Source organism: Cryptotermes secundus, unplaced genomic scaffold, assembly GCF_002891405.2.
Source record: "Cryptotermes secundus unplaced genomic scaffold, Csec_1.0 scaffold109, whole genome shotgun sequence".
Taxonomy (NCBI): domain Eukaryota; kingdom Metazoa; phylum Arthropoda; class Insecta; order Blattodea; family Kalotermitidae; genus Cryptotermes; species Cryptotermes secundus.
In genome coordinates this window covers 434,009-458,642 of record NW_019737086.1, presented here as the reverse complement: position 1 = coordinate 458,642, position 24,634 = coordinate 434,009, and the positions used below count along the sequence as shown (strand labels likewise).

Below are 24,634 nucleotides of genomic sequence, written 5' to 3'. Positions count from 1 at the left end.
TTGTGGTGATGTCAACTGGACTGGAATTCACATATTCTTCTGCATTCTCCCTTCACGGGCCTTGTATACTGTGACATTATCATGGATCCTAGTTAAAGATTATGTACATAAAAGTCTCTTCCCATTCTCCATATGAAATACCTTTCTTTAAGTTGTAAAGTAATATGTGTAATGCTGTAATGCATTGTTACTCAACATAATAAAATGAAAACACAGCACCCAGGTTGTATCAAACATATTAGATGACACAAATATTCCAATTTTACCTGTCAGCAGATTTCAACTGGTTATCAAGAACACTTCCAAATGGAGTCATTTCTCCCAGTCTTATCTTACGTTCCCGTTCACTCTCTTGCAGTTGCTTCTCTTTCCTTAATGTGGCATCTGGAGATTTGGTAACCTGAAACAAAATAATAATATCTTCATTTGTCCCATTTCATCTTTTATTACATACCACACATTTAAGTCCTTTCCCTTCACATCATGACATATCTGAGCCTAATGGTTTGGGATCATTTTATGTGAAGACTAAAGTAGGGTTTCCCAAGCCTTTCAGAATATAAAAGTCTTTTAGTCTCAATGAAGACTGATGGAAATCAATGCCAAGCAAAAAGAATTAAAAGCATATATAATGAAGCTGTAAAAGTATATAGTGTACATTTTAACAGGTACTGAAATGCTAATGTTCTTCAAAATACTTACAAGAAAGAAGACGTAACTAACGTGACAAAAGGAGGTGATATTCTGTAGTTACAAATGTGCTTTATTTTAGATAAACTGATTCAATAAAACTATGATGAACGCTTTCCTTATAATAAAAAACAACCATTACACTCAGATGCAACTATTCAATTAGTTTATACTTACTCAAATTTTAACAAGTCAAAATTGTACAATGAATGAATAAACAATCATTATTAAGGCTTCACTGTTAGTATTATACGTGCTTAGCGTCCATTGCTAGACTACAGTAACCTACACAGCCGGCCACTGCTAAGCAAAAGCTGTGTAAACATGTTCCCATTATGAATGCATGGTCGACAATAGTGGCATTGTTGGAGAATAGACACAAAACAATAGAGAGACTAGAGAGACAGCGTTTTCTATGCAGTCTGCACTGAGGCTAAATGAGGCAGTCTGCAGTCTGCAGACAGTCTTCAGATGTGGCTTTCAAAATTCCTTACATATATGATTACATAATTAAATCATGCAAGACACAGGCAGAAGTAATCCTAAACCATTTAAATCCAAATATACATGATACTGGAAAGGAGAAGCCAGGCACAGAAGTATTAGAGGCTTAAACTTGGCAGCTGTCAGGCCTATGACTGTTCAGCTGACTAACTGCAGTTTTAGAAAATTCACGTAAGTTACAGAAAACATATCCATATATCTTGTATAAATGTTAATTAGTATAATTTAGTGACAAAGGGTGCACAGAATTCATAGCGACCTGAACGCTATGATAGTGCGGATATACTCATGCTGAAACTATGGCACAACAAATGTAGCACTTATGTAGGGAGACCAACCCCTCCGTCATCAAGGAGGAGGCCCAATTTCTGTGACTTTATAAATTTTACAACTTTACTGCTTCTTCCAGTATATTTCTGAATTATTATTTTGTTATTAGAATCTCTTTAAGAATAAATGTTTGCATACAAATGACCCCAAATAACATGATAACACAAATTTGAAGAAGACTGCTTCAAAATGGAACAATCAGACAATATATATAATACTTCAATGTGCATGCTAACTCTAATCCACCAAATCTCAAGCAAAAATTTCCCCCATGCCACATATGAAAGTTAGAAACATGTTCTCTGGCCATGCAACTTGAAACCTGTTACATTACATGCAAAACAAATCCTGTACAGAATAGTCTTCTTAATATATAATTTAAAATAGAGTGGGGAAAATGCGATTATCTTAATTTACAGCAGCTTGCTAAATGGGAGGATGCTCATTGGATGTTCTTTCACAGCTGACGAGCCACTCGAAGATTTTTATCTATCAATTTGTTGTGGCACACGTTTTTCAAGAAATGAAGACAAAGGATGGAAGCAACATGGTTCAGACCCAAAATACTTATGTAAAAACAGTAAATACAGAAGATACAAAAAAATTTGTCTCAAAAATGGCAAATGGTTTACAGCAGGAGTCCGCAAAAATAGCCGGTGGTTGCATGGAAATTAATGGTGGGCATACTTGAGAATCACTCCCCTAGTCCATCACATAACCACAATGGTATGTCGTAACTGATGAATTCACCTTAATCTTTGGAATACAATCTCTGATCTGCAGCAGTACCTACCCTGTTGCTTACAGTCAGTACAGTAAATATGACAGACCTCTTAGATCAGTGTTTCTCAACCGCTGGGCCATGGCCGGGTACAGGCCCTGGAATGAATTATATCGGGCCCTCGTCTTATAAAAAAAATTTACCGGGTTGCAGTCTCACAGAAGTTGAGAACCACTGTCTTATATTATTCAGCCTGATAATCAAACTGACACAGATTCCTTTATTAGGGAAACCTCTGGAAATTAATTACACACTTATACAGTAAATACAGTCTGGCAATCAGTAACTTAATATAAAAACATAGAGTCATAATGGATGAGTCATTGATTCACATCAGCTAAAAATTCATATTGCATTATACCCTCACCCTCTGGGGCTATGCTACAAGCCGGAAGGTCGCGGGTTCAAGTCCCAATGAGGTCATTGGATTTTTTCAATTGACCTAATCCTACCAGCCACACTATGGCCCTGGGGTCAACTCAGCCTCTAACAGAAATGAGTACCAGGAATTAATTAAATAATTTTCCTGGGGAGTAAAGCACGGCCGGTGAGTAAGGCTGACAAACTTACCGCCATCTGTGAGCCAATTGTCTAGATAAAGTGGGACCCTCAGCGTCTCACAACCCTATGGGCCTTCACGGCCTCTTACAGGGATAGCTTTTACTTTTACTTACTTTTACTTTTACCCTCACCCTCTATTTACAAGCCACATGTTCAAATAAAATTAAACTGCTTACATTTCGTCTTTGTGAACACCTGACTTGTGAACATCTGTACGAGTACATACAAACAGCATACAACACAATAAAATACAGTAGTATAAGTTCATATACTCCACTACTGTTAATTTCAATATTTTTAAGACTGACTTGAGTTACAAACTTGGCTTTGGAATGACTCATTCTTAAGTCCAGGATCATGTGTACTTACATAACTGTTATCTTCAGTGACAAGTCCACCCATATGAGTATGTTTCAGTTGCAAGGCATCAGAACGAGCTTTCAGTGTTGCTAACTGCTTCTGCCTAGTTTCAGCACTCTTCAGTACCGATATAGCTTGCTTTTGACCTGCAATTCCTGTTACTTTCAAAGCCTTCAGAAGTATTTCTGACTTCTTAAGCTCCTGCTTACAAGTTCTGAAAATATATAGCAAAGGGAATAAAATTATATTTCAAAGAACCATTTACCTTCTGTGCTTACATATAATAGCCTCAGCTTGGGTCTGTAGTCAGTTTTAGGATGTGAGATTCTCACAACACTGGTTACAAATAATTTTATATTCTGGGATGTAACACCATGTAGCTTGGTGAAAGTCCTGACTGAGCAAACTCTGCCTGCTTCATGCTGGTTTCTTGATTGGCTTACTCTTCAACCATGAAGGTGGGGGCGACATGTTACTCTACAACGTTACTTGACTTTCACCAGTCTACAGGGCATTACACCATAAGTTCAGTAGTTTCCAGAGACACTAGTTAACTTTTGTTCTGACTGACAGTAGCTTCAAATGAACCTTGTGCATCTGCATGGGTGTCATAAAAAAAAAGGTATCCCTGTAACAGGCCATGGAGGCCCATAGGGTTGTGAGATGTTGAGGTTTCCACATTTTCTAGACAATTGGTTCACAGAGGGTGGTGAGGTTGTCAGCCCTACCCTCCAGCCACCCTTTACCCCCAAGAATATTCCAAGAATATTCCTGGTACTCATTTCTGTTAGAGGCTGAGTGGACCCCAGGGCCATAGTGCAGCTGGAAGGATTAGGTCAATTGAAAAAAATCCATTGACCTCATCGGGACTTGAATCTGCAACCTTCCAGCTTGTAGCATAGTGCCTCAACCAACTATGTTACCGCGTGCTCCTGCACGGGTGTCATAGTTTGTAGAAATGAGCAGATTATAACTGTCCATTTCTATCCATGAAAACTGCCTTCTGGTCAAACAGTACTGCATGAAATTTATACTTAACAGTTATTCGGAAACATTATCAATCTAACTTAATTTTCATCTATACCATCTATATGCATGCTTGTTTTCTCCAAAAAATTTTCTTGGCTTGATTGAGCTTATAGTAAAAATCTTCAGTCATACAAGGATGACAGAATTTTTGTTAAAGCAACATATGTGAATAAAGTTCATTTGCACCACTGTATGGTAATCCAACAATGATGCCATTAGCCAGCAGCTTTATTTATCTATTTATTTATTTTTATTATCAGTCATCAATCCATTTAGGTACATAACCATTGGATACAGAAATTGTCAGTAGACTACATTGATATATCACATAAGATTGTCTTACCATAATGCAATGCAATGAATTGCAAGCTGGTATTCCTCCATTAGTTCTTTTATACTGTTATGTTTGCACTCTTTGTACAGATCACGACATGAGGGGCTGGAAGCCTAAACAGTTTACAAGAAAAGCCATCCATTGCTAGGCAATGGCCAGTGAACACGTCGTCACAGAAAATAACACACACTAATGCAGCACCAGATACACACACATCAATAAAAGAGCTGTTGGGCCATTGTTAGGCAACATGGTCTTTTCTATGCAGTGCAAGGCAATATACTGAGGACCCCAGGCTGGTTGCTGCAGATGAGTTATGAGGCAGTCACAGTTGTAGTCAAGAATGTGAAGGAGCTGCTTTCATGGGTTAGCAGTTGGGAACCACCAACCAGTGATGACAGAAGCTGAGGAATATGCATGGTTTGAAACCATTACCAGACAACTGCTAGTGGAGACAAACTGAGAAGACTTACTGTGTGCTATAGTGAATTGTAAAGTGTGTGAATTAGTGATAGCACTACAATTCTTTGTAGTTACAAGTTTTAAGAGTCCAACAAATCCAATTACCAATCCAAACGCCATGTCTAGTCACTACCACATGACAACATGTATAACTTTTTATTTGTATTAATGAAGCAACAGGAGATATTTATCTCCTGTGTCCTGGACTAGTGCTAAAATCCTCAGGTTTTGTATAAGATATGAAAGAGAAAGATTAATAAAATTACCTCATCTTTCATACATCTGATCAGGAATCAATGGTATATACTAAACAATCTGTATTATACATCATATGAAACCATAAAATTGGACTCAATAACACAGGTATGGATAAACATTAGACTACCCTAACTCCATGAAAAGTGAAAATGTCAAATGACCATAGGAGTATGAAAAGACACAAGAGGAGTATCTATGGTAGGAGAGAAAAGAATAAAGAAGGGTATGTCATAAGATCGACTAGCCTGGTTGACATGTCAGTGAATGCTGGTGACTAATTTCTGTAAAAGCAGTTTTAAATTATTTTACTCCTTCCATTTTCCTTACTCCTAATTGTTGCTATGATAATGCTAAAATAACTCACGTAATTTCATCTGCAACAGTCTTCATCTGTTCCTCTAGCTGTTTCTTATCAAGCTGTTCAAAAGCATGATCCACCTGCTGGAGGATCCCCTTTTCCAGCGTATCCTGGTCGTAAACTGACAACCCAAGAACCTGGAGTTCCGCAGCTTGGTCAGACAGCTGCACTTCTTCAATCTGGGTGCGGTCCACCTTTAACCAAAGTTTTCCTTGTGCTTAATTAATTAACCAGTTAAGTGATTATGACATCTTAACACATGAAGAAAGCAGTCTTCTGGGATTTGGCGCCGTGTATATGTGGTGTTAACCGACGTTTCGGAGGAACGTATCGCCCCCATCTTCAGGGTTGAAGAAAAAGTATAGGTAAATCTGCAAGCGACAACACCGTGAGACACGGTAAAGCAGACTGAAGAGGATACCGTTAGAGCAGAGAGGGAAGGGGATGAACTGCGAGTAAACAAGTGAAAGCAGTGGTGTGGGAGGGGTGGGGGAAGGGAGCCGGGACCAGTGTGATTTGTGTAGGGGAGAATATAGCAAGGTTAACTGGCTGGGCTTTAACTGTGAGCTGAGGGGGGGGGGTTGTTATGTTGGTTGGTCATGGCCTTGTGGCTTCCTGGATCTAGCGTCATATCCCGGTGGGGGGTTTTTAAGAGAACAGATAAGAGGTTTCCAAGACTTGCTGAGACGAAAACCATCCTCTCTGTTCATATTCCCTGGATGCAGTTCGATCTCAATGGCTTCCCTAATGATGCGATCCATATAGCGCGTCTTGGTGGCGAGGATGGAGGTATTCTGAAGCATTCAGCTGAAGTTGTGTGAAAAGATATTTTCATAAGTGAGAGCAAAAAAAAAAAAAAACTACATACAAGGACACTACCATCTCTCTGCTCACTGCTGTGAGTAGTCCAGCCTCCATCTACTTCCTTCTTTCTTTCGGGCAGGCACAAGTTCTAGAATGGGTTCTAACTATACATAAAGTACATTCATTCTAGTCACCTGAAATACACCAGGATCATCCACAACTGATATCTCTTGAACTTCATGATTTTTAGATTCAGTCTCAGCTGTTGCTGTCTTAGTATCTTGAGTATGTCCTCTGGATTCTTTCATCTTAGGCAAGTCAGTATCTTGACTTGATTTATTCCAAATCCTTGCAAGTTCAGATTCAGGTCCATCACTAATTTGTACCTGAACTGAGTTATCTAACTCTTCAGTTTCAAGTGGTCTACTATTTTCAGTGCATACTATATCTTGACAATGACCACTTTCCTCTAGTTTAATCTGGAATAAGAATTAAATAAGAAATACGAAAACTTTTTTAAGTCATAATTTTAATTAACATGCCTTCCAACTACTAAACTTGGGAATATGTCGTTCACGCTTATTAGTTAATAACTTCAGAACGAAAAAAAAATCAGGCACTAATTTGGGTGCTTCATGCAGGAATTAGGTTTATTTTGGGTGTAGTCATAAAAATATAAAATGCTTAGTGGTCTGGCATACAGGTTCAAAGACATGTGCAGTGGGTCATTCTATTTACTGCTTAACCAAAGCTTCACACTTCTAAATGTGGAACTGAATGATAAACAGTTCAAAAAATGCACATGCTTAAGTGGCCAATGCTTCTGCCTCAAACACCATCAAGTTCATATATTTCCATTGAATTCAAAACCGTTAATAAAAATGCATTTACAATTTCCCTCTCAAGTATTTTTTGAAAATAATATTGTAAATCTTCTTTTCCATATTCAACAAACGAAAAGAACACAAATGTATTACACCCCAAACTACACAAGTACCTGGAAAGTGGATTTTGATCCACCATCGTAGGTGTAAATCACCTCATCAGTTGACATGTCTCGCAAATTAAATTGTTTAAAAAGCTAATCGAGTTCGGAATATATTAAACGTATTCACGGATATAATGCTACTTTACAAGTATGAAGAACTATGCTTCATTGTTAGCACATTAATTCCAAAGTAACCTCATACTGAAATACAACACAACTGCAGCTCCCATTAAATATAAAAAGCCGCAAATTATAAACAAATTTCCGAACAATGTGTTTAGGTAAGGTTTCTCAAAACCCTAAGAGTTTATTTGTCAAATTTCCATTTGTGTTCAATTGAGAATTCCACAGCATCTACTACAATACTCCGTCAATAAACCACAACTGCACACTTCACGCAACTAGCCCGTGGCACTTCAATCCTATTGGCTGGTAACTTAGTCGTCGTGACGTCACGAAACAATAACTCCTTCCTCTATATTCAGCTGCAAGTCTATTGCTACAAAATGGTAATCGCCGGTGCCGAAAGCACAGTTGGTAAGAAGGTATGTTATCATAACCACCAGCATTGGTGTGCTGCCTGCAAAACAAGATTATCTGCACCACAGGAAATTTTCCAAGCACTGACACAGGAAATATAAGCGGATTAAACTTGGTGGTGGTCAACTGCTGTTGTAGCAGGATATGGCATGATCCAATGTACTGAGCCTGGACTGACAGAGAACTTGTGTATATTGTATTCACATTTAATAACATGTAAAATGTAAATTGTACATACTAACAACAGATATGACTGCTGACTGTGACTCAGGCAAATGACCGAGCCGTTCTCTCCTCATAGTGAGCGCCCCACATCAACAAACCTGTAACTGTCATACAGTAATAAATATCTGGTCTTAAGCCCCAGATGGGTGCTTTAGTCCAACTTACAGCTGACTGACATTACTTTGACTTTGGCTTGACTTGGAGAGTAGAAGCAGAGTAGCAGGGAATACAGAACAGTAGTCAGAAAGGAACAGGATTGAGTTCTGGAGATGACAATCAAAGGTGACTGAGAAATGACAAGAAAGGAATTAGAATGTGACAAGGCGACTTCATGTGTAATTTGAAGTTACAATGGGGCTGTGATAAAACTGTTGCCAGGGGATTGTTATCATTGAGTGGGTGATGCAGTGTTTTCCCTGGGTCAACACATGTTCCATGTTTGAAACTATCAAAGAGGTTGTCAACCTCTTCAACAAATGCAGCTGTTGCCAGGTATTCACTGCAACACCCTTCCAAAAAAAAAAAAAAACATTAAAAAGTAAATTGTGGGCTTCCTTACATGATGGACTACCATATTTCTTCAGATTGGAAAATAACATACATTACTTTACAAGGGCTTGCCATTATAAGAAATTTGTACATTTGATTATTTTATTCCTCATAGCAAAGTCTTCACCACCTTATTCTCTCAGAAATCATATTACTGATAGTGTGTTCTGCTCTTCAGGCATTTTTAATTGCCTTAAGCCAGTATTATATACATTATTACATATTCTATGTAACTTGTATATATATATACAGTTTAATATATAATGAATGATGACAACAATGAGATTTGTTTGATCACAACTTGGTTCTTGGGTCAGTAACTTTGAAAAGTAGTTCTCATTATTCTCATTAGCCATTTCTTTTATAACAGAATATAATTCATAGCATACAGTTCAGTACCCACTGGAGCATTGAGGCTTGCTGCAACAGTATGGCTTATTACCTGTACAGCCTAATTCACTTTCATAGCAATCTGTGCAGGGGGGTTGAGGTGGGCATCTGTCAGCTTGTACACCTGACAAAACAGTCTTAGTTGGTCGAGTTCATACAGTTTCAACATGTGTTCCCACTTAGCAATAACAGGAAGTTGATTGCCCAGATGCTCAGGCATCAACTGCACATCATATTTCAGAAGGTGGGGAGGATTATATACTGTTGCAATGTCTTCATTATGAAATCTGAAGAATTGTTTCCTCTTGGACACATCCAGCAGTTTCAAGGCCTTGACACTGTTGGCAGCTTGGCACCCACGTGACAGACAGTGGCAACCACCTTCAGGCCAGCATTCTGACAGGCATCAAGAACCTCATTCAAGTACTGCACCATCATCTCTGCCTTAGTGCTTCGACGAGTAAAGTAGTAAGCGACTGGTTGCGTCCACCTTCTATGCAGTATATGGATCATGAAAACTACAGCATGATTTACAATGTTCCATGTCCTGTCCCAACTTCCACATTCCTCAAAACTGTCAATGCACTCAAAATTCTGACTGCAAGGTTAAGTTCTCTCTGATTTACTTTTCATCAAACTTGAGAAAACAATATTGATCCCTACCAGACACTTTCTGCTGAGTGTGCTGAAGTGCATGAAACACATGAGCATTGATACCTGTCCTAAATGGAAGAGTATTCAGGACAGCTTGCAACAGTTGTCTGGATTGAAGGGGGAGTAACGTGTGGAGAAAGATATAGGATTTGGGCCTAGGATTAAGAAAGACAGAGCCAACAAAAAATTGCTGGCAGCCTCTAACTGAAAGATGAAATATTCTCCATCACTGGACCATTGTCCATATCACAGAGCTATTTAAACTTCTTTTCTGCGTTTTTTCTTTGACTTTGCAAAGTGCACTCTCTTTATTCTGAACAATAATAATAATTTTATTTAACATTCATCATAGTTACAAATTGCAACTCTCAAACAAGTCACATACATATACTACTATTCCAGTCTAATTGGCCTCATGCCCAATCAATTGAACGTCGTCATATATCACATAACATAACATTCAATTACAATTAAAATCACTCTCTTGGTATAATTAAAATATATTAGGTACAATCAAATTTACGACTACCTTCCATTTTAATACAATTTTCTTTTCCTTGATGTAAATTCTGAAAGTGAAGCCAAATTAAGTTCTTTTAGCAGAGACTGCTTTGCTCTATGCTTTGAGGGAGAACTTCTGACAACTGATATGTCTGAGTTTCCCATCAGAAGCATTTACAGAGCTTAAGGAAAAAAAGATATTTCTTTCACCATAAAGGTGTTGGCTGCTGCTGGTGGTTATACTACTGACATTTGAAAGGAATTGGAAGGACCGCCTGCATGCATAGGAACTGCTGTTGCAGGGTAGAGCACCAATCTTGTTGTAGGTGATGGGAGGTACAATATGAATATCATCTGCATGAATTATAACAATATTTGTTGTGCTGCATTCTGGCAGAATCAATAGTGCAGGATTTCCCAACTTTCCCTGCCCATATCAAAACCCTGTTAAAAGTAGAACTAATTGTCTCAAAACCTAGAAATAATTCATCAGTAAACTTACAAACATGGTGTCTCTGCTAATTTTGGGGTTATGTTAAACAGATTTAATGCACACATAGGCTAAACTTAATTTCTTCAATGGCTTAACCAACATATAATAAAACCATTACATCACAAATTAAAACAGACACACCATGGGAAAGCTGAAGAATTTGATTTCTTCCTGCCTACTAGATGACAGGCACTCACAGGCTGAGTGAACTTTTGTTCTCTCCATCTCTACTGCAAGAAGCAATACAAAAACTATAACACAAGCTCAGTACACTTAAAAGTTTCTCAAGATTCTACAGACCTTCTTTGGGCTAAACCAAAAATGCATAACATGTCATAACACAAATACAATTTCGATGAAATGTCATCAGAACAAAAATTTTTGGCTTGATATATATTTCTAATTTCATTCGGTGCAGTAGGTCTAACTAACATTCACATACACAAATAGTATGTCTAACATCGAGATATAACTTTGTGTGTAAACGTCGACTCCTGTTTCACAACCGCATCAAATCAAAATCCATACTTACCAATTTGCGTACAATACAATGCCATATTTTTCTAACATAAGAAATGAGGGAAACAAGACAACATGCTTAGTTCAATTGTTTCTGCCTTTATTACAGCTGAAATTACAGTAGTCAGCCACCATGGATGTCACCTGCAGGCATCTTTGCATAGGAATTGGAATTCTTAGGATATCTTTGATATCACATACAGGACAGGTGACTATAAATAAAATCCTAAAAGACACAGAATAACAAATGATACAGGAAGTTTTATATTAATTTAGGACAATTCATATAATAAAAATCTGCAGAAGCAGCTGTAAACCTGTCTTTAAAAAAGACATTAACAAATACACTTCCCAGTTTTTGTTGGGATGTTTACAGGATTTCACACTTCTGTACAATAATTACATCCAGTTCAAGGAAACCTTCATCTCTCAGACTCAAGTCTTGCTTGTCATAGTACTGTGCTTTCTCCATATGCATGTAACTGTACAACTGTACTTTATCAAAGTTTAAATTATATTCCATTTTCTTACTTAACAGAGATCTGACAAAAAATGTGGCGAGACCTGCATTGAGCAGAAAAAAAATGTCAAATATAGGTTTCTGGGAGGAAAAAAGTATGCAATCAATTCAAATATATCAAAATTAACTGTCTGCTATGTTATGCAACCTTTTCCATGTATAAGAATGTTCATGTTTATGCCAAAGGACACAACAGGAATGCTATCACGTTGGTACTGTTCCTGCTACATGTGTAATTGACTAGGAATACTACATTACTTGAAAAATCACCTTTCCTCAATCTCAGGCACTTGCTGAATCCATAATATATATGCATATATTAAAAAGAATAACCTGGGATCTGGAGATGACCACAAGGAGGCATTACAAATGCTCTACAATAGTGGACGGACATCATGGCAAGCAAAGTTCCAGGGACAACACTCACTCACCTCAAGCTAAAATTTATAGATTAATATGGCTGCCTCCAGAGAGCACAGTAAACTCTTATGTGAAGTTTCATCATCTTAGGTAAAACCTGCAGAATATAAGTGTATGTTACTTTATACTATTTACATAACTTTGTAATGATTTCTTATACACTTCCTATCAGACTATTATAATATATGTATAGTGATGTCAATAACATAAGCCTTAAAATCATACTTATTAATATGTACACACTTCATTATATAAGGTACAGTTGGCCCCAATTACCTCAGACAATCATGGGAGTACTGAAAAATGTATTATCCTATGTATTTGTTTGGTACCATTCAACAGGAGAATTGAGTGGTTTCTTAAATCAGCGCTTAGAAATAAAATGTAATCAAAATTTGCAGGGTTGGAAATTTTTTCTTAATAAATTACAACTTATGTGCCTAAAATGTACTAATATAGCTGAAATTGCCTATAGACTGTATAGTAGCAATGAAAAAATATCTTTCCAACAAAAGAGGAGGCAATTTTGTATCAGAAATTGCAAGATATTTCATATTCTAAATGTTACTATAAAATAGATATATGGTTCAATCATTTACTTTAATATCACACTTCTCAGTATTTGTAATCTCCTTTTAAACTGCCATAAAGTTAATAAAGTTATAGCATGTCTTATTCAATTATGACAGGGTATGCATCTGCAGAATCCTTAAGGGTTTCACGCCAGAGACGGTTTAAGAATCTGTGAGGCCGTAGGCCAGTGTTTAGTACAGGGCCCCAGGGCACTGAAAAATGTGGTGTTGGGTGTGTGTGCATTACACACTTTATTTATTAGAATCAGTGAAGACAATGAGTGGACAACATATCGTTTTTGTGGCATCTAAAAGCCTTAGGGGCCCTTCGCCCTCTCATGCTAGACAAACTGCATGTCTACCTCATGTTGGGACCTAGGCCATGTCTTACTTTGCCTATGCCTTAATCCACAGCTAGCCAAAGCCCTTCAAGTCTGTAAATGGTATCTCATTTCATGCCCCTTTTATTGTATATAAGGGCTTCCCTAGTTCACTGTAACCTCCAAAAACACATTCTGATATTCTGAGAAATCATATCTCATTGCAAAAGCAAACAACTGGAACTATGCCAGCCAGAGCATCAAACACCTCCTTGTTAGTCTTAATCAGAACACTACGGTTGCTAAACATTCAAATAAGGAAGTTTCACACCATGTCCTGACTTCTGGACACGTGAAAGGCCAAAGAGCTATTACTTTCTGAGCGTGACTCAGTGACTTTTTCACACTAGTCTCAGCTCTTTGGCTACTGCAATATGGTTGTCAAGCTATAGTGTATACTTTTCAAAGTAGAACAGAAGAGGTTAAAAAGGTCCTTACCCCCACAGGAAAGGAAATAATATTGAAGGCATCTGAGATTTTCATAACAGTGAAAATTCAGTCCTCTGAGTTGTGCCACTACGTTGTCTGGTAGCTGGTGACCACTGTTTCAGAGGAAGCTGCTACCTCCACCCTCTACCCTGAAAATGGAGGCAATAGATTCCTCTGAAACAGTCCCTCAGATCACACAAAATTAAAAAAAAAAGTATCCAAATGTAATTAGGGAAGTCATTTGATGTCAATATACTTGTATCTCCAGCAGAAAAGGATGTCTCATTTGCACTGTGATAAAATGTCATTTAAATATGTAAATTTCCCCATAACAATAATATTACAGAAACTAGTAAGTTTCATTTTTCAAAGTACCAATAATATCTTCTGAAAAAAGTAATTCCACTGTATGTTACATGTTTAACACACTAATTCCACACCAAATACTATGTAAAAACATCAAATGAATATTTCCTCTGTGTAAGCCCTTACAATGTGATATTATTCAATCAGATTACAAACTTTATAGATTCTGAGTATGTTATTCTACTAACGCCAAAATAGAAAATGTGTAAAGAGAGAGTAAAGAAAACCTGCATTTCTTAATTAAACTGCCAAGTGAAAATGTAACTCAGTTCTGTCTTCAATATGGAAAGCATACTGATGGCATCTCTAAAAACAGCACCTTCAATAGATAGCAAAGCAATGTCACAAACAAACAGCTGAGATGCAATCTAATGTTCATTTCACAGATGTATTCCTTTCTTCACCAACAGTAAGTATATAAGATTAAAATATCAATACATTTCACATAACCAAAAGAAATATGGTGATGTCCAGCATTACAAACACTGCCTAATGGAAGCAAAAGTTCTGATTCCCAAATTACATATTCTGTAAACTGAGTGTGCAACAGCAATTTTATGTTCTTCCTTAGGTCGGAAAAATTACGGTTAAAACTCGCTTTTGGGGATGCTGAGAACATCTCACTTCTTGCTTTGGAATAAAAACAGAAATTCACATGACATTGCATCCTTAAAATGGCATAACTGCAGCAAAACCTGTCATAGTTGTTTGGTGGTTCAACAATGGAAGAACCAATTAACTGCATATATTATGCTGACACTCCTTACATTAATTATGGGCTTAAAATAAATGATTCCAGCACTTAATGAATAATTCATGCACGTTAAGTTGCCTTACTATAGTGTTACCAACTGTCTAGCATAATTTTAATTCCCTAATTATATTAAGGATTCTCTTTTGGACAAGTCTTGCAGTGTAGTCAAAAGAAATAAATAATAAAATTTTCTACAACTTTTGGTAACCTTAACAGCTGCTACTGAAACTCTCCATCCCAGTGCACACATTACATAGTGCATGAAATGTTTTGAAATGTAAGAAGGGAATATGATATAATGCATCAATTTCAGATGCCGTCAAAAGTAGGCTATTAGATCTGAACAGTGTGATGAGTTAATATCATCCCTACAATGTGTTACATACACCCTTACATATAGTTTAGCAAATATGATAAATAATTGGTCTGTTAGGTTCAAGTCTAGGAATAAAATAATTTTTAGTTAAAAGGTCCTACTGAGTTTCTGGACACTACCCACCCTCTACTATTCTAAAAGAACACAACTTCCAGGAACATCCAGTTTCCAGGACACATTGTTTTAAAATATCAGACAATGAAGTCCAGAAACTCAGTACTCTCAAGTGTGATACACCATAGTTAAAGCATTTTAGAACTGTCTAATAAAATCTACTTCACGATGTGAAACACAAGGCCTCATCTTCCACCCTATACTTGGAAGAATTTAACTTATTTCCCATCAAAATTTATTTCTTATTTACATTTACATGTTGATTTCAAAGAACCTCACACCACGAGTATTTTTAATAGTTCAACGTAAAATGCTCATTCAATTTAAATTAGGCTAACTTCAGAAAGAGAATTATATCTAAGAGTGCCAGCAACACATTTTATTTAACATGTTATACAGAGAATATTTGACTATTGCCGTGGGTATTTTTTTATTTCATGATTTAAGGACCTATCAGGCAAGTAGATTCAAACTATCAGCAAATTCAAATTAAGGCAAAATGTTACAGAATCCTTATTAAAAATCTCCATAACCAACTTACAATTTTAAACAGGAAAGAATGCCTCCACAGAAATGTAAAGATCTGACTTCATGCTTTAAATGTGCAATGTGTAACTTTACTTTGGTAAAATAGGAGCATTAGCTTCTAAATGATTTAGCATGACTGAACACACAAGTCACCAGACTTGAAATTTTAATGAAAATGTGAAATAAAATACTTTTCCATTAACAATCTCACATTTCATGAACCTTGTAGAGCATGTAAAGGCTACATGAGAAGTACCTCCCACATTTTTTGAAAATAAAACCACTTACTGGGTTAAAATTAGATCTGATGCATATGAATGTCATTTCTTTTAATTCTTGGAGTAATTCTCATCTGAATACATGCACTTCTGCCACCTGAATACTACTTACACAAAAAACTCCGTGGCCTGTAGTCTGCAAGCGAACTAAACCAACCGAGCGACCGCCGCTTGTCGGCAAAGTTAGTGTCAACTTTTAGCAGATAGGTCAGCGCAACAAATCCCCATGGCCGTTAATTTTGCTTTTCTAGACCGGAGCCACTATTTCCTTGAAATAGCTCTTCAGTTATCCTCCCGAGACTGAGTGGACCCCATTCCAGACCCACTACTTCTCAGAAAATCTGGTAGCGCTGAGAATCGAACCCAGGCCTATGGATCTGTAGCCAGAAACTCTGACCACTAGACCACAGATGTGGTCACCAACTGCATTACTGACACAAAAGCGTTTGTTAAATTTTTTTACAACCTCCTCAAGATTTTCACCAGCAATAATAAAAAGCAACACCATCCTTCTTGAAAGTACAAGGGCCAAACAGATGATGATCTGAAAGGACTAGTCTGGATTTAATCTACATGGTATGGTGGTAGGTTTATGAAACAATGTGCCTCTGCTCAGACAAGCAAATGATTCCCAGTTCTCACTCTAGTGTTCATATATCCACCTCCCTAACTACAAGCAGTGCAAAGAGCAAATACTCATCAATGTGAAAGTGTATGCAATTAAAAATCTTACAAGTGTTTCAAGTTTTAAAAATGTACCTTCAGCCATTCTTTATAAACGAGAATTTCATACCAGCAACTGTTAACAGTTTTCAATTGTCATGTATTTAATTAAATTAAAGCATAAACACAATACTCGTTAAATGATGTAGTTCAGCATACTCCCAATTACCCATGCAGAGATTATGCAGTCTGTGGCTTACTCATGCACCTTTAAGAGGCATATTCACAACCATGCAGGCCATCTAATAAGTCTGTTCACTACAACCATCTCTACACATGAAACAACACAACTGCCTCATGGACTTTCATTAAATTTTATATTGAAGCATTTTATGAAAAACCATTGAGCAGCTTAAATTTTTGTTTAGATAGGACGATTCTGCTATCACTCTACTTGAAAATAGACATGCACTGCAGCATATATCTTGAGGGCAACTTGTCAAGTATTTATCAGAGGAGAAGATGTTTCAAACAAAATTCAGGCAAAAATGCAATGCACATTTTGTCTTGCACCTGTTGCTAAGTCCTGTGGTTTTCAAAATAATTAAAGAATGAATGAATGTATGAGGGGTAGGCCTTCTCGGCCCTTGCACCATGACCCACAGTGGTCTATTGTGCTTTAAATAATTAAAGACAGGGTGCAACCATAATTAAAACTATTATTTTGGCCATTATCCATTGTCTCAAGTTTCTTCAAACCATGTTTTGGAAATAGAACCATTTTCCAAAATGCTGTGGTTGAACAAAACAACAGTCCTAGCTATGGTTATAATTAAAGAAAGTGGAGGTTATGCATACATTTCCAAATTTCTATATTCAACAACCTGGATTATCAACACTGTTCTTATTGTTTGTGCATCTTTTGCCCTTCCTTAGCACAGATAATCAGGAGTATACAGAGTATTCAAGCCACAAAATGTTTGAAACTTGTTAACAGTAGCAGAATGCCTACAAATAGTTCATGCACATGCTACAGAATGACCTTTTCATATATGACCAAATTTATATTATTTTATTAGCTGTATTCAATTTAAACAAACTACATGTTTGAGAAGAACAGCAAATTTTAATGATTAATGAGAAGACTGGTTTCTTTTGGCCATAAGCACAACTTAATATACTATACTGCCAACATTAAACTGTAAATGAACAGTTGTAACATTCTGACTTGTTCTGTACCCCTAAGACCTATCTGACCAAGAGTTTTGATTTGTAAATTTTAGAAAAGGTCACTATATCGAAACTACATGGGGACTTCTGGTCATATACAAACAAAATCTGTTTAAGACAGAGAGAAAAATGGTAGCAATAATCATTAATCAATTATAAGAGATAGTATTACATATTTTCTTAACATCAACAACTTTCTTGTTTATAACACAGATTTCAGTTGCACCAAGTCCAACAAATAGATTGTTGAGCAAGCACTTGCCTAATGTATTGGTGGAGCAGAACTGTAAACCAATTTGATCACACTAGGTGATGCTTCGATTTATTATTTTCAAATCATCAGAAGTTAACTTAATATGACAAAGCACATGCTTTTAGAGATTAACAAATAAAAATTAAATTCTCAATGACATTAAGTGCAGATTAAATTCAGTTCAGAATCTACTCTCTACTCATATGTTTTCTAAAAGACTCAAGTGGTATACAAAACCATAACTTCATGTGTTGCGAACACAAGACCTCTCAGACAAATGATTCTACTTGGGAAACCAAGGGGTTGGTGAGGGGACAATATTCACATGGACTTTAGAGAAAACAATACGGAAATGCTAAGGGCTGAGCTAGCTCAGAATGACGTATAATGCTCACAGAAAAGGTATATTTATATCAACATACATATTTTCAGGCACACGTCATAGAAACACATGAGTGCCATTTCCTTTTGCTATGTTCATTTATAAGCATTCAATAATAATACAATGACTAGATTTAAATTCAATTTATTTTTCAGTCCCGGTTAAAATTTAAATGGTTCTTTTTGTTCACATGCAACAAAAGTCTTCAAGAGTATTACTAAGTAGAAAAATAAAACATTCTTGTGTTCTTTGATGACAGTGCATAAAGCACCTGCATTATTAAGTGACACTGTTTTTCCTTCTCTTCATTTCCCAACCACTTAAAGGACTCTGATTGAAATTCAACATCAGGGACCTTCATTACTAAAAGCTGATGGAAAAATTTAATTGTAGTGCATGATATATCCAACTTTAAACAAAGGTCTTCAAACTTCAAAGAACTTCTCAAAACATATAAAAAGGGACAGTATTAAAAAACACTTTTTCATATTCAGGAGGCTGAAAACATGTAAATCCATCAAAATCTCAAGATCAATTTTCTTACAATCACAATACTTTATCATATATTGGAAAGTCCCCGGACCAGTTATTGTCGTTAACTGCCTCGGTGAAAGAAGATGAGAGGGGAGGCCAAAGTCACACTTCTGCAAGCCTGTTGCATCAGTCTGCTACATGACAGCATGCTGTGAACAAACACTGTTTTTACATGAATGCTTTTTTGACTCTGTGTTTTGTTTTGTCTGCGATGTATGACAAAATCGAACGTGTCCATATCAAGTTTAGTGTGAAGCTTGTTAAATCTACTACTGAAACACTTGAAATACTTCTTGAGGCTTTTGGAGAATGTTCTTTAAGCTGGACAGAGGTTTTTGAAATAGCATTCATGTTTCAACACCAGTTGGGTGTCAGTTGAAGGTTCAGGTTCAACCAAGCACCACCAAAAGACATAAAATGTTGAAAAAATTGAATTCATCCACAAAGACCTTCACCAAACAATCTATGAACTCGCAGACACCGTTGGGATCAGTTATAGTTTGCCAGGGGATCTTAACAGAAAATTTGAATATGCACCGCACTGCCACAAAGTTTGTTCCCAGACTCTTGACAAGTGTTCAAAGCAGCAGCTCATAAAGGTGTGTCTTGAGCTATGAGAGAAGGCCAAGAAGGTCCCAACTTTTATCTCTAGGATCATAAGGCCTGATGAAAGTTGGATTTATGGTTATAATCCAGAAACATAGCAACAATTGTCACAGTGGAAGAGCCCAAAATCACAAAGAGCAAAAAAGGTGTGGCAGGTCTGCAGTTCAACAAAGAGCATGCTCATTGTTTTTTTCAACGTAAAGGGGATTGTTCACTGTGAATTTGTTCCTCCTATCACTATGGTCAACTCTGACTTTTACTGTGACATTTTGAGATGCTCAAGAGAAAATGTGCGAACGGAATTTTGGCGCAACCACAACAGGCTCTTTCATCACAATGCACCTGCCCACATGTCCCTAAAAATCACAGTTTGTGACTAACAACATGGTTATCATTCCCCATCCTCCCTACTCGCTGGACTTAGACCCATGTGATTTGGCTTTTTTTCCCAAATTGAAAATGAAACTGATGGAATGACATTTTGAGTGTCTGACATCCAAAGGGAATCACAAGCAGTACTCTACAACATTAAGGAAAATGACTTCCATGATGCTTTTGAAACATGGAAAAACCGATGGGATCGCTGTATATGTTCCCAATAAGACTATTTTGAAGGAGATATCACCCAAAATTGAGTAAGTTAAGCCAGCGTTTCCATTTTGACCTAGTCTGGGAACTTTCTGATCGTACATATATGAGAAAGTAAAAAAGAGAAAAGGTAAAGCTGGTCTCCATGCCTGACTAAGCACCACACCAAGAACACTTAGAGGGGCATGGCAATATATCTCCAAGCACTTAGGCACAAAATTAAAGTGAATGGACAGCAACATGCTCTAAGTGCTTTATCCCCTTAAGAAAGAGCACCCAGTATTCACTGGATAGCAGGCAGAGTTGATCCAACAGCCAGTTAAAGGGAAAAATTTCTGCCTCCACCAGAAATTGAACGTCAATCTCTCAAGATAAAGCCAGTGACTATATTGACTGAGAAGCATGAAAAATATAGATCTTATTAAGAAAGTAAATTTTGTTTGAAACATTTTTTGATATAAAAGAAGTTTGATTGAAACAAATATGCTACTTGCAACAGTAGATTACAGCATGACTGCAGAGTTTTGCATGCCAGTGGTGTTGACTGTCTCTACTTAAACACAATTTCATTACTGATTACTTACATGACTGATGCAGACTTATCATAATTTATAAGAACTGCTAGAACTGACTCACTTCTGCCTTCAAGCATGCATTGCAGCACATAAAGTTCTGAAGTCTGTGACTGTGTGTCATCTCTGTGAATTTATAAGTAATGAAATTCTATATAAATAGTCCGCATCATAAAAACAGAAACGTCCGCTGTTTCCACTATGACCATACAGTAAGCTGCCATCATGCTGTAACAAGCTGCATATTTCCATCTCAGTTGAATACACTACAGCTAATATTTAATGACATACAAGGGAAAAGAAAGTATTCCTCTTTGCTGTACAATGTCAGATCTATCTTGCTGAAGAGCTGTCAGTAATAGATCTGCCTTTCCAAAAATGAACGTGAGTAAACATTGAAATTACTGAGAAGGAATTTGAAAACTATTTTCACCCCAAGCTGAAGTACACTTGTCATGTTTGTGTTCTGCACATTTCCTTTATTACTGTCTTTTCAGATTTAAAAGCAGTATAACTACATGTAAACTACACAGAGTATGTGAAACTGAACTAGATGTATGGTTTTATTTATTGCTAAGAGAAACAGGAGCCATATGCACAGGACAGTAGATATAAGTTTATGGAATAATGTTCTGAAGTGGTAATTATAAATGTATTTAAAAATCACATATCAATTGTTCCTCAATTTTAAAAAGATCCAGACCTGTTAAGACTCCTCAAGGCAGATATTAAGTATAGTCTCAATGATTTCAAAATCTCAATGTACTTGCCGGACCATTATGATATGTGCCACATATCACCAGCCTTCAATAATATTTACTTCATACCAGTGGTGTAGGTAAAGTTTTAACAGTGACATTTAAAATCTCCTAAAATGAGATTAATATTTTTTAGTAAACATACAAGCATTGCATAAAAGTTTCCCCTCCCCCCCACACTTTAATACAATGATTAGTTTCCTTTAAGAGAAACAATGGCCTTCATATACTTACTAAGGTTGATTGTAGTGGCTATGTACTTCTTGAATCAGCACAAGCACTGCCACAGAAATTTATACATACCATATTAAATTACTTGGAATTATGGAACCTAGCATGATATACCCTCTCATCCCTTTTAAGTGATAAAATCAAAACACAATTCTGCATTATAATGCATCATAGTCAACATATTCACCACTGTCTGGCTGAGTGTTTGCTGCAACAATCTGTTTTCAGTTAAAAAAATACATACAGGCTTTTCACTGCAAGGAAATATCATCACTGATACAACATGAAACAAATGTTGTCAAAACAGAGGTTCACAGATAAACCCTGCAGTCCTTAGCAAAGTTGCTGTGATCTATACATCATCTCCATGGCAGTGAAGCAGTTTAGTCCTTCATCTTACAATATACATGAAGCAAATAACACGGTACAAAATTACATAAACTATTTACAAAAAAAGAAATTTAGGAATTAAGTATTTACAAGATATGGCGAATGGTAGTAAATAAAAAAATTCTAGTCTATGAAGATTTTCTGTTTCATAAACAGTTGTGTAAGTTCATAAATTTCTTTTCTTCCTCTTAATATAAAGTCCTTTTTAACATTACATTAAAATACATCATTTATGTGCAGTGGGTTTTATTTTCAAATTGGAAGCATTTCACACAGCAAGTTGCTGAGTGATCAAATCTCTAAGAGGTGAGAGATCTCCTCCTAATCTCAGCTGCAGTCAGAGGGTTCCTTCAACCACAAAGCCTGCTGAAACTTAGCAGGACCTGGGAACACTGCCATTCAGTCCATTTACTATTTTATACAAACAGACCTGTTATTTAATAAAATTCTTACAGTACAGACTGTTGAGATGCAGAAGCTACCAGCTTAAAGTAATCACATTAACCATTAACGCTCTGCACGAGTCTTTTAAATAACAGTGCTATGAAAAAATTGTGTGCTATTAACCTTTATCTGCTGTGCACAGCATACTGTACTACATGCGTTATGGCCCCGCTATCGAAGCAATACGATTAACATTGGCCCAAGTTAAAACATGGCTTCAAAACCCATAGTGCAAGATTTAAAAATCTACTCCCAGATGATAAACTGTTACTAAAGTCAAAATCTCTTCACCAACCACATAAGTACTGAGTAATTTAAAATCTATATTCCTGAATAAAAAAGATTAATTAACGATTAATAATAATAATTAATGAGGCAATATTAAAAATTTCATTTCTAATTTCAGTTTTGAGCTTTGTTATGTGAATAGTGTATCTGTATGTTAGTTTTATCTAGGTTCACTAAACATTTTTACTAAAATTTTACTTCAGGAAAATTCAATTTCAACAAATTTTTGTAGGTCCAGTGAAGTGCATTGCACTGACAAACACAAAGCTAAAGATCGGTAAGAAATTCTGATCTGAGATTAGCACTCCTCTGCAAACCACATAGGATTCTGCTTGTAAACAAGATAATTCAATATTAACAGTGGAAGGCTGCTGTTGTTAACAAAATATTGTCCTTTATTATATAGCAACACTACACTTAATTTTGAAATATGGCAGCTTGGATACTGAGACCTCTCTCTTTGTCAGTAAAGAGCAAAAAGTATTAAATTCTTTAACATGAAGCATGAGAAAATGGGACAAAAAGGAAGCAGAAAATAATTAAAAAAGATAATTATGAAATGTATCACTAAATTATTTGCAGAAGCCTATACCCATTATGTTTCTAAGTGTTTTAGGTGACATACAGCAACACTAGTATCTTCACACCTAATGTAATGGTTCCTGTCCTCAAGATGCATGCTAAAGTGTAAAATAACACACCACATAAGCAGTGAAAGGGTTAGAACCATTATGCTAACAAAAAATTGACATTCACTGTTTTCACAGCACATATCTACAGAACAATGACAGATATTAGTAAACATGTGTTAGATGACCTGAATATACATAACAAAGATACTTCAAACAAGGTTCTGCATCTCAGTATTTAACTATGGATGGTAGTCTGTCAGATGGGACATTTGTACAACATGAATCAAGAGACACTACAACATAGGCTAATTTCTTTGTGTAGAGTGAAGACTTACAGAGGATGAAGAGAGACTAGGTAATAAAAGATACTCCAATATCAATCTGGGAATGACAGCTTGTAATACTGCCAACAAATTATTTTTTCTCCCCCCCCAAAAAAACAAATAGGATTTATATTTCTATGTGACCACTCTGACAAATAATTTTTTTCCTGCAAGGCCTGCTAAAACACTAACCTTTCCTACTCTTTTATACAAATACTGATACACTGCACTGTAAAGCCTGATCACTTACATCAGCAGAAATCACATGCATGGATCAATTGTACATCTGCCAGACAACTTGTCTATGATTCAATATTTACAAACAGCAGCCTGAAACAGGAACTAAAATAAAGAACATTTCATGTTATATAGATATAATATAATAAAACCTGATATAAATAAAAATATATTCTTGTCTGAATGTTCTGCCTTTCAAAAATGAAGGCATATCTTATATAGGAGAGGGTGGAGGAAGGTGATTTGGAATAAATATGTTACGCATATAATCCATAACAAAGGTAATAATCCTTCAGGTTCCAGAAAGATAGGGAATTATTCACCAACTGACCAACTATCAGCTTCTTAAGAAGAATTCTGCTCCATGGAGTTGGTTATGAGAATGAGGGTAAGGTTTCCATAATACCCATCAAGCACTTAAAGCCGGGTCCAGACT

General features: G+C 36.4%; 1 protein-coding gene across 1 annotated transcript in view; it reads right to left on the bottom strand.

Annotated features, from left to right (window-relative positions):
* Positions 1-7,873, bottom strand: part of LOC111870028 (DNA excision repair protein ERCC-6) — a 36,599-nt gene extending 28,726 nt beyond the window's left edge. Inside the window, exons 1-5 of the mRNA XM_023861969.2 lie at positions 7,469-7,873; positions 6,666-6,950; positions 5,674-5,861; positions 3,236-3,440; positions 267-400 (exon numbers count right to left, since the gene is read on the bottom strand). Of these exons, the coding sequence (XP_023717737.1) occupies positions 267-400; positions 3,236-3,440; positions 5,674-5,861; positions 6,666-6,950; positions 7,469-7,525 (869 nt within the window). The 5' untranslated portion in view covers positions 7,526-7,873. The remainder of the gene's footprint in view (positions 1-266; positions 401-3,235; positions 3,441-5,673; positions 5,862-6,665; positions 6,951-7,468) is intronic.
* Positions 7,874-24,634: the final 16,761 nt, after the last annotated feature.